General features: G+C 36.1%; 1 protein-coding gene across 8 annotated transcripts in view; it reads left to right on the forward strand.

Moving 5' to 3' along the window:
* The window catches only part of YAP1 (Yes1 associated transcriptional regulator), a 107,701-nt gene that overhangs the window by 36,631 nt on the left and 57,006 nt on the right, over positions 1–14,064 (forward strand). For all 8 annotated transcript variants that reach the window (XM_067750812.1, XM_067750817.1, XM_067750815.1 and 5 more), the window contains exon 3: positions 12,301–12,416. In XM_067750812.1, the coding sequence (XP_067606913.1) occupies positions 12,301–12,416 (116 nt within the window). The remainder of the gene's footprint in view (positions 1–12,300; positions 12,417–14,064) is intronic.

The following is a 14,064-nucleotide window of genomic DNA, read 5'->3' on the forward strand; positions in this document are numbered from 1 at the left end:
CATATATAAGAATAAAATATATATATAAGATTCTTTCATTGTATCATTTCCATCAAAATGGTGGTGGTAGGAGGTCCTGGGGTTTATGTTAAAAGTCGTGCCATTTGCCTACTTTGCTTAAAAGTGTTTATTGTGGATATTGTTAACTGCTTTCCTGGTGATTTACCACTTGGGAAATGTTTCCTAGGCTGTTAGACTCATCCTGTGTTAATGTTTTGGGTGGCTGAAACCCTGTTCTGTTGATAACAGTTGAAAATTTGAATGTAGCCATAAATATGCAATGAATATGGTTCCAGCTTTGTAACTTAATGTGATTTCCTCACGGTAGACACATGAGCCAACAGACTGAACAGATCCTTATTTGGAAGCCAACTGCGTCTGATGAGATGCAGAAGGCTGATTATAGCTTTGTTTGACTGCCTAAACCTGTCTTCCTTGGTCCCTGGTTGAGGGCCTCAGGCCTAAGTCATGTCGTGGTAGATGAGGTGAGAGTTGGTACTCAACAGATTTGTTTCCTTACCTTCACAGGGTTTTGTTTTGTTTTTTTTTTTACCCCTAGACTGACAATTATAAAATGAAAGGATGATACTGCCAAGGTCTTTAACATGTATAAGAAAGTTACTTCTTTTTGACATCTGACATATAGTTTCATTTGAAACAGTATTTGCTGAGGAATATCACTTTAAGGATAACAGTGGAATGTGAGAAAATTATCAACCATCTTTAGAAGAGATTGTATTCCTCATCTAGTTCTTATGGTAAATAAATGTCTTATTGTATGTAAGGATCTCAGATAATGAAAGAATATGTAAAGATGTTAGATAAATTATTCTCCAATCTTATTGTGCTTAAAAATACTGAGGAGCTAATAAGTCTTCCAGGTAATTGTGATGCAAGTGGTTTCAGGACTGTATTTTGAATAATGTTTATAGATTTTCTGTGTCTTAATATTTCTTAGCGTTTTGTTTTGTTTTGTTTTTAATTTTTGGTCATAGTTCTGCCATTCAGCCATTTCTTTTTTCCTTTCTTTTTTTAAGATGACTCTTATGAAAGAATCTAGGTAGACCTTATAATTGAGAATCAAGAGACTTGAATTCTGGTCTTTGTTCTATTAACAAAATTATGAGCCTCAATTCATACTGTGATGACATCTGTCATTTTCTATAACATGAAATAAGGACGAACACTTTTTTTTGAACTTTTGGGGAGAATGTTCTCAGTCATTATTGAAAGAATGTTGCTGAACGTAACTACAGATAAAAGCCATGTGGGATCAAGATTGAAAGAACTGTGTGTGTTTTAAGAAGCCTCCACTGTAGCTTTGGCATTATTCTCATAACTGCTCCATCCTATCCCTTCCTTAGGGAATAATTTCCAAGGGGAGATGTATATAAGCATGTCACTCTTATATGGCAACATGGTTAAGTTTGTGTTTAAATTGATTTCATACTTGTGAGCAAATACTAATTTTATTCAACCTGAGGCTATAGGGTCAGATTGCAGTGTGGTTATACAATTTGTAGAGCAGAGTATAATCAATTGTCACGTTTGCTTTTATGTGTTTCTGCCTACACTTGTTCATAATTTTAACCCATCTTTAAGCCTTTAGTGATAGTCCAGTTATTTACAGTTCAATATAAGATATTGGTTTCCAGTAATTGTAAAAACTGTTGTCATAGAAGCAAAGTGTGTAAGTTTTCTCATCCTTATCAAGAAATTATAGTATGTGTATATCTCTTAACTTTTGAGGGTTCTAAAAATAGTTCATGGTAGACATATACAAATATAAAAAGCATATGGTTGTGGCTTAGGAACTGTAGCTCATAGAAGGATTAGCTTGAATAATGTATCATTGTTCCTAGGGTCAATTAAGCGTGTAGGTTTGGCTAGCTTGGGAACAGCCTCTAGCATGTGACTCTATAAATAACACTTGCACAACAAACATGGGCTTGATAAGTGAGCAATAAATCTGGGCTGACTGCCCATGCTTCTAAATTTTAGAACCAGTCCTGCCATCATAGTATTTAGAGGGCATGACAGCAGTAACAGAAGTTTTTAAATGAAAACATTTTTCATATCTATTTTGTGTTATTCCTGGTTATCCGGTTTTATTCTTATTTTTTGTTGTTTCCTAAAAGTCAGCTTTGCTTGATAAAAAGAATTCTTTAGTTTGGTCACTTGGCTTCTCATTAGATTCTTAGGTTTTGTGGTCTTACATATACTTCAGTACAAAGGTTCTCACCTTGAGGAATGGTGGTGATTTGGTTGCCCAGTTTTCTATAAGCATAAAAACAGGGCACACTTCTATCATTTCATCTTTGTTTAGCTTTATTGGGAAGAATTAGGAACTTCTCACAGTTCCCACAATTACAGGCCCAAGCAGCAAAAGATAAGTTCACAAAGACGCATTTTGTCAAAGGATCTATCTAAGCAAGTCACTATTGCCAAAAAAAATTTTTTTAATTTTGGTTTTCCCCTATTTCAACACAAGGTCTGAAAGGTGTGTTAGGGATTAAACATTTGTCAGATGTAATTTTTTAAAGTTTCTGTTGGTTTAGTTTGTAAATTATGTTAAATTCTTATGACCAGTTTGTGCCATCTGATGTCACAGAATCTTGGCAGAGTTGGAAAGAACCAATTTGTTAGGTAACTGTGAAGTACAACCAATTTAGGACTACATTGTTGGGATTTTGTGAAAAGTAGGTTTTACAGTTTAGAAGAAAAACATTTTCAAAAGTGGATTATGAAAAGGGAATAAACCATACATATTGACTCCATTTAGGATTTAGGTCACAGTATTCCTTGGTGGTTAAAGAATAACCCGGTAGAATAAGCTTTCAATTCATCAGACAGGTTATTGAGCACTTATGCAAAGCACTGTGTTCATGTATGAAATGTAGAAAGGGAGGCTGAGATCGTTTACCCTCCAGAAATTCATGATCTGATGGGAAAGACATCTTAGACTTATGATATAAAAATGCTCTCTATTTATATTGATAGTTTAATGGTCTCTTAATGCAGTGGCTCTTATCCCTGTCAGTCTCATCAGCCTCTTTTAGTAATAAATATTTGGGAAAGTATCCTAAAATGAAATTCATATGTAACAATTTAACTACATACATAATTTTTAAAAGTCAACATTATATCAGAATTATGCAATATGGAGGAGAAATAAAGTAATTTATGATAAAAATAACATGTATATTAATTTATAAATGCTTTGGGTATTCTGTATTTGAAGCTATAATAAAGTAGTCAAGTGCCTGCATCTGTACCTAAAATTGCCATGAACATGACAGTTTTGAATAAAGATCAAGTGTGTTGAGTTGGTAACTAAAATACCAAGAGGGCATTGCTGTGATAATGTGGTTATCCAAAAAGTATATACTGTTAACAGATTTCCAAACAGAACTAAGTGTAATTGATTGCCTTCCAGAAAAATTTGGTATGTAACTAAAATTGTGCAAAACATACTTTGTCTATGTATAAAATGGAGTTCTGTGTAAAATTTGGCTTTTTAGAATGTGTGGCATGACATTCAAAGTTGTGGAAGACCATCTACTGCATTGCAGGAAACCTAGCATCCAGTACCCTCTCCCCATTGTATATTTGTAAGACTGTGATAACGAAAAATGCCCTTCCCCCAGTTTCTAAATTGAGAACTGTTGCTTTAAATAAAAATTATCAGTACAACACCAAATCAGTTTTTGAAAAGCTGCAGTGCTTTTTGTTTTGTTTTAAATTCAGAGTAGGCATGAAAGAGTAGAGAACTATCACCAGTGATGTAACAGTGAGAATGCTGTTTCCTTGTGATGTAAATGAATACACTTACAGTGCTACAGTCAGTGGCTAGTAGATTTCAGTGTACCCTTCTGCAGTAATGATGCAAATTAAACTTTGAATTTTTACCACAGGTTATTGGTTTTGCTTTAACTGTAATATCTACACCATGTAGTTCTTCATATACATATACAGAATATTTACCCTCCAGGCATTAGTCATACTTAAAACACAGCATAGGTGATCAAGTAGTGTCTAAGGCAGTGTTTCTCAAACTTTTAATGTGCATACAGCTCTCCTATGGATCTTGTTAAGCTACAGATTCTTAATCAGTGTGTTGGGTGGAGCCTGAGGAGACCCTGACATTTTTAACAGGCTTCCTCACAGGTTTTGTCAGTTCTGCTGGCTCAAGGCCCACACTCTTTAAGGAGTAGGGATGTAAGGGAAATTGTTAGTTATCCATTCCTTGAGGTGTGTAAACTTTGTCAGTATCAATGTTAATCACTAAAATTATTTTACTAAAACTACATTACTTTAATTCTCTAATACGTTCACTAATGAGTAGCATAAGGTTATCCTAAATTTTGAGGGTAGAGATAGTCATCAGTAGTTTCTATCACTACAAAACTCATTTCCCATTACGTTGCTCTGTATCCCTTAAGTAAGGGTTATGCATTTAGTATTTGATAGATGAAACATACAACAAAGAATTTGAAGAGCACCTTAGCATTTGTTGGGATGTGCTTTGCCTGGTTCATAAGAAGTGTAGCTTTTTCTTTGCCTTGGTTTAGGTGGATAGAGTTGACCATTTTATGGCTTAAATAAAAAAAAAAAATTTGTATGGAGTGATTTTTCACAATGAATATTTTAAGACATTTGGTTATATGAATGAGATTATTCTTTTACTCCCAAATTATTTTGCTGCTCTTTTCCTGGGAGCCAGTATGGTCGTACCTGCATGGTTCCTTCTTATTCTAAGCTGATGGCCTTGTGCAAGTTGAACTAATGGTCTGGAAACATTGTTTCCTACCCTGAAACCTATAGTGTCTACTGCATCTCTTCATCGTCTATCAGGGGAAACCAGACTCTTTTTCAGAGCTCTTAAAGCCCCAGACCTGTCATTCTCACTTAACTGAAGTCATCTCATTCTTAAACATGTTCTTGACTTAACCTGTCTACCATGAAGTTTTTCCTATTTTAAATACTATTGGACTAGCACAGGAATGAAGTCTGGAGAAATATTTGAGAGCCTTTTGTGTACTGGGAGCCACAGTACTAGTTGCTTTTGTGTATGCTATTGAATTTAATTCTCAAAACCCTGGGAAGTAAGTAAATAAATCAGTCTTATTTTAACGAAGATGAAACCATTTGTCTAAACGACCTGCCTGTACAACCCAGTTTATCGTTGGCAAATTTGAGACTGGGATTTGAATCTATGTCTGCTTTCTTACTATTCCAAAGACTTCTGAAAGGAGGGATCTGGGTCTTGAAAAGGTAAGGTAGAAATTAGGTGTTTTATGGGCCAGCTGGGGAAAAGATTACCTGAGGAAGAACAGTAGTCTTAAGAAATGTAGCAGATATTTCAAAAGAATCAGATACTCATATTAAGCTTACATAGCTGTTGATTATAGCGTTGATAACACTTGATTTGCATAAAGGATTTTTTTTTTTTTTTTAGTAATACATTATCTAAGCCATCTCTCCATGACCCACTTCCAAAGTGGGTTCACTCCTTTCTTAAAATGTTTATGTGCCATTGTGACAATATCTGTTGAAGTTAATAGTAGGGAGAGTTACTTTTATTAGATTCTGAGGAATTACTTTCTTAGGAGATTAGACACTACATTATAACAGGAAGACAATGCCTAGATAGGGAAGCAACTTGCAGATTATCATATCTGTATATTAATTTATACCGGTGCCAATAATCTTGTTTCTAAAGTAAGAAACAAAGTAGGAAGGAGAAAAACCAGTGTAACTTTAGAGCTGCAGTCCACCAATTTAAGTGAGTAGAAATGGTAGGCATAATATCCCCATAACCAATTTGTCTCTTTACGAGTGCCATCAGGTAACTGATCATTAACACCTCTAATGATTGTGCATTTTTATAATAAAGGCAACTTTCTGTTCTGATGGTAGAGCTCATTTGCTGGTCTTGGAATAGTCTTAATAGTTGGCGAATTAAACAAGGAAGCATTTAAAAGGATTCTGATTCTCTTTTTGAATTACATTCCCTGAAAAAATTTTATTCTGCAAATGGCAGATTATCATTTTAGAAAATCTTTTCCTCTTTAGAGACCAATAAGGTAAAGTGAAAAGAACACTGAGCCAGAAGGTAAAAAACATTTATTTTAATCCTGGCTATGTGTGACTGGGTGTTTGGTCTACTGAGTGTTGTTGCAGAGATTTTTGTCTCCTTGTACTTCATTATTGTAGGGATTAGAGGCAGGTAAGTAGTGATGTAGAGGTTAGTCTTAAGAAATCTAAACAACATCCAAAATACTCTCACAGCAAAAGGAAGTCTGATATAGTACAAAGAGTGCAGATTTTTGCATCAGTTCTCATTCCTGAGTTTAAATCCCATTTCTGCTGCATACTATTCCGCTGCTCTTGGGCATATCACTTAATCTTAACAAATTGTAGGAAGGGACTTCCCTGGTGGCGCAGTGGTTAAGAGTCCTCCTGCCAATGAAGGGGACACAGGTTCGAGCCCTGGTCGGGGAAGATCCCACATGCCACGGAGCAACTAAGCCCGTGCGCCACAACTGCTGAGCCTGTTCTCTAGAGCCCGCGAGCCACGACTACTGAAGCCTGAGCGCCTAGAGCCCGTGCTCCATAACAAGAGAAGGCACCGCAATGAGAAGCCTGCGCACCGCAACGAAGAGTAGCCCCTGTTCGCTGCAACTAGAGAAAGCCCACGCACAGCAGTGAAGACCCAGCGTGGCCAAAAACAAATAAATAAATTTTTAAAAAATAAAAATAAATTGTAGTAAGTGATTATTTTGTTCAATCTCTGTGAGAGACTCATGAAACAATAGCATGGTATCATCTTCCTGTTGAACATCGGTCCTGGAGAGATGAGATCTTTGGGTCTCCCCATTGTAGCTTCTTCAGGTAGCATTTCATGATCTTATGGATTTCCCCATAATTTGAAGATGTGACAGTAATATTGTTATTCTTTATAAGATCAGAATTCCTTATATTCCCTGCCCACGTTTGAGTTTCATAAGGTTCACATCTCACAGGAGGATATAAAGCGCTTCAAATATTTCTATATACTGTAGCCTCAATTAACTTTTGTGGGATTATGCAAAACGTCAGTTTACTAATGATTCACTTTAGATTTTTGCCCCTTTTTTGGTTCTACATGGATTCTGCTAAGTCATCTAATACGTAAGGCCAGATTCTGTAGTATAAAGTAAAAGACAAAAGCCAACAGGAGAGGTGGCTCTGTATACGCAGGAGAGACTGCTGCTGGACGTGGACCTTGGTCAAAGTACAGCTGCTTATGTTTCATCAGTCTAAACTTTGAAAGGTTCATTGTTTCCCAGTCTTAGCTGCTCCAGAGTAAGATCATAGGGTTTATCTTGGTCATAAATCCAATCACCTTTTCTTTTCCAAAGTAATAGGAAAGAATAATTTATTTACATATCTTGAAGGGGCTGGAGAATTTCACACTTATCTATTTTCCTGTAGTAAGTTCAGCAGCTAGACTATTCTTAGGAACAAGATAAACTAAATTTTAAATTATTTTCTATGTTATATATAACCACTCATATTTTTAACTCTGAAAATACTGTTTATGAGTTTTGCTTAATTTTATCTCCTTGGTTTGTATATTTTGATTCTGTTATTTATAATTTGACCTTTTTTAGAATCTGTAGTTTAAGTGAAAATTCTTTTCAGCCCATTCTCTGATTAGCATTTATGTGAACTCTTAATCACCTACATTCTTAAATAATGCACACTGCTCTAATATTCATTGCGTTTACTATTTATTGAGCCCTACTATGTACCAGGCACTCTCCCAGGTACACCTTCTTCAAGGAGCTTATATTCTAGTAGTAATAGAAACTCTGTTTTGTAATATTTTGTAAATTTTGTAAATTCTTTTATTGAATCTTCAATACCATGCCTTTTTATTATACTCCCTCTTTAGTATTTATGCAATTATTTGTTATTCAATGTATATTACAAAGAATTCACATTTTTGAATATTGTCCTTTTCATGTGTATGTCTAGTACAGAAATTGTTTTCAGAATTCCTGGGTACCAGATGTAGTCTTGTTGTGTACTGGATATGTGACCTTGTGCAAGTCCCTCAGTTTTTCATAGTGGAGGTACCAATAATGCCAGCCTCCTTAATCCTCTTAATGCTATATCTCTCGATAAGAGAGTAGAAGTCCTCACACCAGAATGCGATCAACTTTGACCAACCAGTGAAATTATTTGCTTCTACCCTATCCTTTCTTCCTCACCTCCTTACAGTGGAAGCAGTGTCTACATTCTGTTCCTTCTCACTCTCTAATGGATGACTATAACTCTTCATTGATCCTTTAGCACATCTTCAGCTACTCTGTTTTCATTCACATTTAAACAGTTGAGTTTCTTCCTCCGGAAAAAAACAAAAATTCATATCCATCCATTTGTGGTTTTGTACACAACTAAATCTGTCTGTTTTCTTACCTCCTATGCACTGTACCCCCATCATGCCACTGAAGCTGCTCTTGCCAGTGTCACCAATAATCTCCTTATTACTATTTCTAGTGGGTCTAGAATCCTTACCTGCAATTACATTTTTGGAAAAGAAGGTGCGTATTGATAAAGTCAGTAAGGCGACAAGGACTTTGGGAGAAAGTTTGATGTTCTTAGGGCAAAAAGAAAACAGCTTTCTTTTCATTAATTCATTGACAAATATTTATCAAGCACTTTATTAATCATTGAAGATACAGTAGTTAATAAAATGGATAAAAGTCCCTTTTTCTCTGGAGCTTGTTAGTTTGAGGAAATAGACAAACAAAATAAGTAAATTATGTGTCAGATAATGATAAAGGATTATCAAACAAAAATAAAGCAAAGAAGAGGGAGTAGAAGTTTAAATAGGGTGGATTTTAGATGATATGGCTACGGAAGGCCTCACTAAGAGTAAGACATTTGAGCAAAGACCAGGAGATGAGGGAAGGTCCCGTGCAAATATCTGGGGGAAGAGTAGGCCTAGCAAACTATTTATTTTGTCTAAGCAAAAATAGTTCTTTGTCCTATGAAATGTTTTTATAAAGATTTTCATTCTTATGATAAGGAAGACTGGATATTTTGGGGTATACTTCTGCAAATTGACTTTTTAGGATAAAACAGTATTCATGATTTAATCTTATAGAAAAAGTGAAGACAAAAACTCTAAAGCTAATTTTATTTCACATTCCCTTTAGCATCTAGATGGTTGCATGCTTTTAGAGTTGGGACAGTTTAAATAATGGCATATTTATTCCTTAAAAAAATGTAGATCTTTTTTGAGTAAGTGAGACATTAGCTGAAGTAACATAGGGTAGCTTTATAGGGCTCTAAACTATCTTACTGAGGTTCAACAGAAGCCTTTTCAGGAGGAGAAATTTTAGCATTTGTACACTTAGTAGTATTTCAGCAAAATAATCACTTTTATGAGAGCAGTAAAACTATACATTCTCTGCATTATATTCAAAACACTAATTTATTTAAAGGAGAAAGACGCCTTAAGAACAGACTTACAGATTGGCTCCACTATTTGGGAAGATTCATGTGCTTGTTATTGGAATATGGTCATTTAGTCATCAGAATAGGGTCCTAAACCCTCAAGTGGACTGCAAGCTAGTTATAAATGGATTAATATGATTTACATAATTGGTTAGTTTTCAGAGAAACCTTTTAGATATTTAGAAAACCTTCAACAGTCAGAATCCAGAACTTGCTTCTCTCTTCTCTTTTACCCCTCATAAAGGTAACAGATTTTAAGAAGTACTGGAGGGCTTACCTGGTGGCGCAGTGGTTGAGAGTCCGCCTGCCGATGCAGGGGACATGGGTTCGTGCCCCGGTCTGGGAAGATCCCACATGCCGCAGAGCGGCTGGGCCCGTGAGCCGTGGCCGCTGAGCCTGCGCGTCCGGAGCCTGTGCTCTGCAACGGGAGAGGCCACGACAGTGAGAGGCCCGCGTACCGGAAAAAAAAAAAAAAGAAGTACTGGAGACAAGGAGTAGGCAGGTGGCACACAATTTCATTCATATTTAAGAGCCAATAATAATGAATCACTGGCCATTTTTCCTGGTTTCTTAACATTGTAACAGGCAGTGAGAAACAGAAACATTTCCCTAAATTTTGGTTGTCTTACAGGTTTCAAGTTTCTTTCCTTCAGTATGACTGTATTAATTATCGTGTATTGCTTTATATCTGTAAGCATGAGAAGCACTGAATAGGAAACATTTTAGGGTTTAATTTGTTCAGTGGCTCACATGGAGGATGGAAAAGGAATAAACTCTTAACTGAGCTTGATAAGGATGTGATCTTTTAGAATGAGGTGTTTACATATACACTTGTACAAGGTTTTGCCTGTATTGTCTAGACCTGAGCAGTGCTAGTGCAACTGCTAAAAAGCATATATGACTGGTAAAGAAGTGCTGATAAGGTGATATTTGAGAGACTATATACTCTACTAAATAAATATTCTCTCTTAGCATTTTTAGTTGGTCTGTGATAGCCTTCAATTGTCATTCCCAAGTGTACAAATCTTCCACATTTTTTACCCCCCTGTTTTCATCTTCTTTCTGCTTGCTTAGGAAAAAGAATTCTCCCATCTCTAGTAGATAATATTTAAGGTCCATTCTAGCCAGAGTCTAAGATCCTTTCTTACTGTGTTATTGATATGGTAACATTATTGATGAGAGAGCATTCTGGTTCCATTTCAGGAAAATTAACGACAGGCTGTCATTTCCTTTACTATTTACATGGGTATTTATCATGGGATGAGTCAGGAAGAGAGAAATCAGATTTGAAATTTAAACAGCCATAGAGAAAATGATTTGAGGGTTTTGTGGGGTTTTTTTTTGCGGTATGTGGGCCTCTCACTGTTGTGGCCTCTCCCATTGCGGAGCACAGGCTCCGGACGCGCAGGTCAGCGGCCATGGCTCAACGGGCCCAGCCGCTCTGCGGCATGTGGGATCTTCCCAGACCGGGGCACGAACCCGCGTCTCCTGCATCGGCAGGCGGACTCTCAACCACTGCGCCACCAGGGAAGCCCTTGAGGGTTTTTTTTTAATAACTTATTTCTAATGCCCTCCCTCCCCCATTTCAAAGATAATGAGTTCATGATTGTCTTTCTAGGTTTTCCTATTATTAAACAGTTCTGTAATTTTGCCATCTAAACACTTAAAACATTTTGATGTCTATCCTTCCCATGTGTTTTCAGTACACACACGTTTAAACAATTAGCCTCAATTGTTTTACAATCTACTTTTAAAAGCTGTATTATGAATATTTTCTATGCTATTAAATATTATTCTAAAATATTTTCAATAGCTGCAATATAGTACGTTATATGTAACAAGATTTAATTAGTCCCTCTGGTTAGATGTTGTTATCTACTTTTAGATTTTTGCTTTTATTAATTATACAGAAGAGAACTTTGCATAAATCTTTGAATACTTCCCTGGCTATTTCTTCAAGATAAATTTTCAGGTGGTTTCATGGGTATAATATTTTTAGTTTTTGTTTCAGCGAAACAATTACTCTTTGCTGGAGGAAGAAAACTATATTTTTTGAATGCTCATATGCCAAATACTGTGCAAGATGCCTTGTAGTCACATATTTCATATAATTTTTAGCTGTTTTCTTCCCCATTTTTATAGATGAAGACATCTATATGCATGTGTGTAAGATATTTTGCAGTACGTTAACAGTATGTAGAAACTGTTTAAATGTTTTGTTTAGCAAATAACAAAGGCCTTCAGCAGTCACAGGAAACAATCAAGTTTGTAATTCTGTTTTGGCTTTGGAATATGTACTATAATAAGACTTCATCTTTTCATGTTTTATTTGTTCAGTGTAAAGGGTTTTAGGTCTTAAAATTATATGTTAATTGGCATTTATAGCTCTAGGAGGAAAAAAGTGGGTGATTCCCTTATGAATTTTGGGTTTTGCTCATATGACTACTGTTATAGATGATTAATTTATAAATCACATTTTATCTTTAAATTAGAAGCAGATAATAATTGTCTGCTAGGTGAAAATGGTTTCCCTTCACTTAAAACTCCAGACATAACTTTTTCAAATTTTGCACTTGCAAGATCTAAGAGGGGAAAGTTCAGAGATATAAGGATGACAGAAGGTTGCAGAGGAAGAGTGAGAGCAGTGAGGTGACAAGACTGTATGCTTTTACAGAGCTAATTTAGAATCCTTTGCCTACTGCTTCATAGAGCTACCCTATGTTGATAAGTGAGGTTGTTGTTTTTAGGGCCTCGTATTTGTTGTCTAATGCAGTGGATGTTTTGTCTCAGTCACATAGATCAAACAACAACATGGCAGGACCCCAGGAAGGCCATGCTCTCCCAGATGAACGTTACATCCCCTACCAGTCCACCAGTGCAGCAGAACATGATGAATTCAGCCTCAGGTGAGTGAAATGCTGTAATTAGAGCACACCAAGTAATGCTCGTGCATTGATAAAACTTTCTGTGGAAAATAGTAGTTATTCTTTTAAGGAAACTGGAGCATGGATGATGGTTATTTTCTATCCACTTTCATAAGGGAAACTTATCTTATTTCAAATAACCTGCCGAAAGCCAGCAGATTTTAAAGTTTCAGTTCTGAAGTGAATATCTCAAATTCCTAGTTTGGTTAACTTTGACATGCTTGTGTTTTATTGTGCCGCTTTCTTGTGTCTCTTAGAGTTGAAGTTTCCTCCCTCTTCCTTTTGTGGTTTGGATGGGAAGCCAAGCTGTGGTGTTCTTAACTCACCTCTTAAAGTGGATGTTTGTTCTACCTTGAGAATAACTGGAAGGTAGCAACTTATAAAGCTCAAAGCATCTTTCTTAGGGCTGGTACATGTTATTTAACACATTTCCACCTTTTTCACAGAAGATAAACCTGAGTATAAATTTTTTTTCTGTCTCCTATTTGGCAGTTTACTTAAATCTGCCGTTTTTCTCATCTATATAATGGGTAGTGGTCATGCCCCTTATTATAGAGAGGAAGATATTAAAGGAAATCATATAATACATATAAAGCATTTATATTACAGTTCTAGTACGGAGTAGAAATCTTTAGTTCCTTCTTCCCTAGGTCAGTTAGATAATTGTCTGGCTTCTTCTTTGTTACATGGGCCCAAGGCCATAGCTACCCATTATGCATCTTTGTGCATGTTAGGAAAAGGTACCCCTTCCTCTGGGAAGATGCAGCCCTATGCCTGGCATCAAGGATTGAGCATTTGGGCTGGATTTCTGACCATTCCCCTACCCCACACAAACACACACAAACACACTTTATCCCCTTTACTGAGTGTCCTGGGTCAGGGCACAGATGGCAGCTGTAATTGGCAGCCCTAGTGGCCTTAATGGCTTCCTCCTTCACAGCCCATCCATCTTCCCTACCCAATAAACTGATCAACATGATATTATTGGAAGCTGCACTGTAGATTTTCTTAAACAGCAGCCTTTGGAAAGGGACTGGTAGAGTTGGAGAGGGTGGTACAGTTCATTGTCACAAGGATTCCTTGACCAGGAAAGGTCACAAAATTTGAAATGTCCTTCTGCCCCTAAAGATGGTGACAATGTGTGAGAATGTTTTTGCTGTTGCATTAACTCTATGTTCTTGCCTTTGGTGGGTTGAACACTTGAAAGGATTCAAGAAAATGAAAGTCAAGGCAAGATTCGTGACTGAGCTTCTCTTGTCATAAAGTTTCTTTATATAAACTCTTGAAGAGTTTATATAATCTTCCATTTTATCTTCCATTTTAGCTAATTTTAATATCAGTACATTTACTTATCCTCAGAACCTGTTTTATGTGTGACACTTGAGTTAAAATTTTTCAAAAGCAAAAAATTATGCAAGTATTTATTGACTGATATTTTTACTTGACAACCATTTTTTTAATTATCAAATTTCCAAATAAAAGTTCTGAAAGCTGCTTCGTATTTATAATCCGAAGAAGATGACGCACATTTTTTATTTTGTCATAATCCATCAAAAACTATACCTGGGAAATTAGTAACAAACAACTCATTAATATAAATTTTATTTTGAAAGATTAGGCATTTTGCATC

Source organism: Pseudorca crassidens, chromosome 9 (assembly GCF_039906515.1).
Source record: "Pseudorca crassidens isolate mPseCra1 chromosome 9, mPseCra1.hap1, whole genome shotgun sequence".
Lineage (NCBI taxonomy): Eukaryota > Metazoa > Chordata > Mammalia > Artiodactyla > Delphinidae > Pseudorca > Pseudorca crassidens.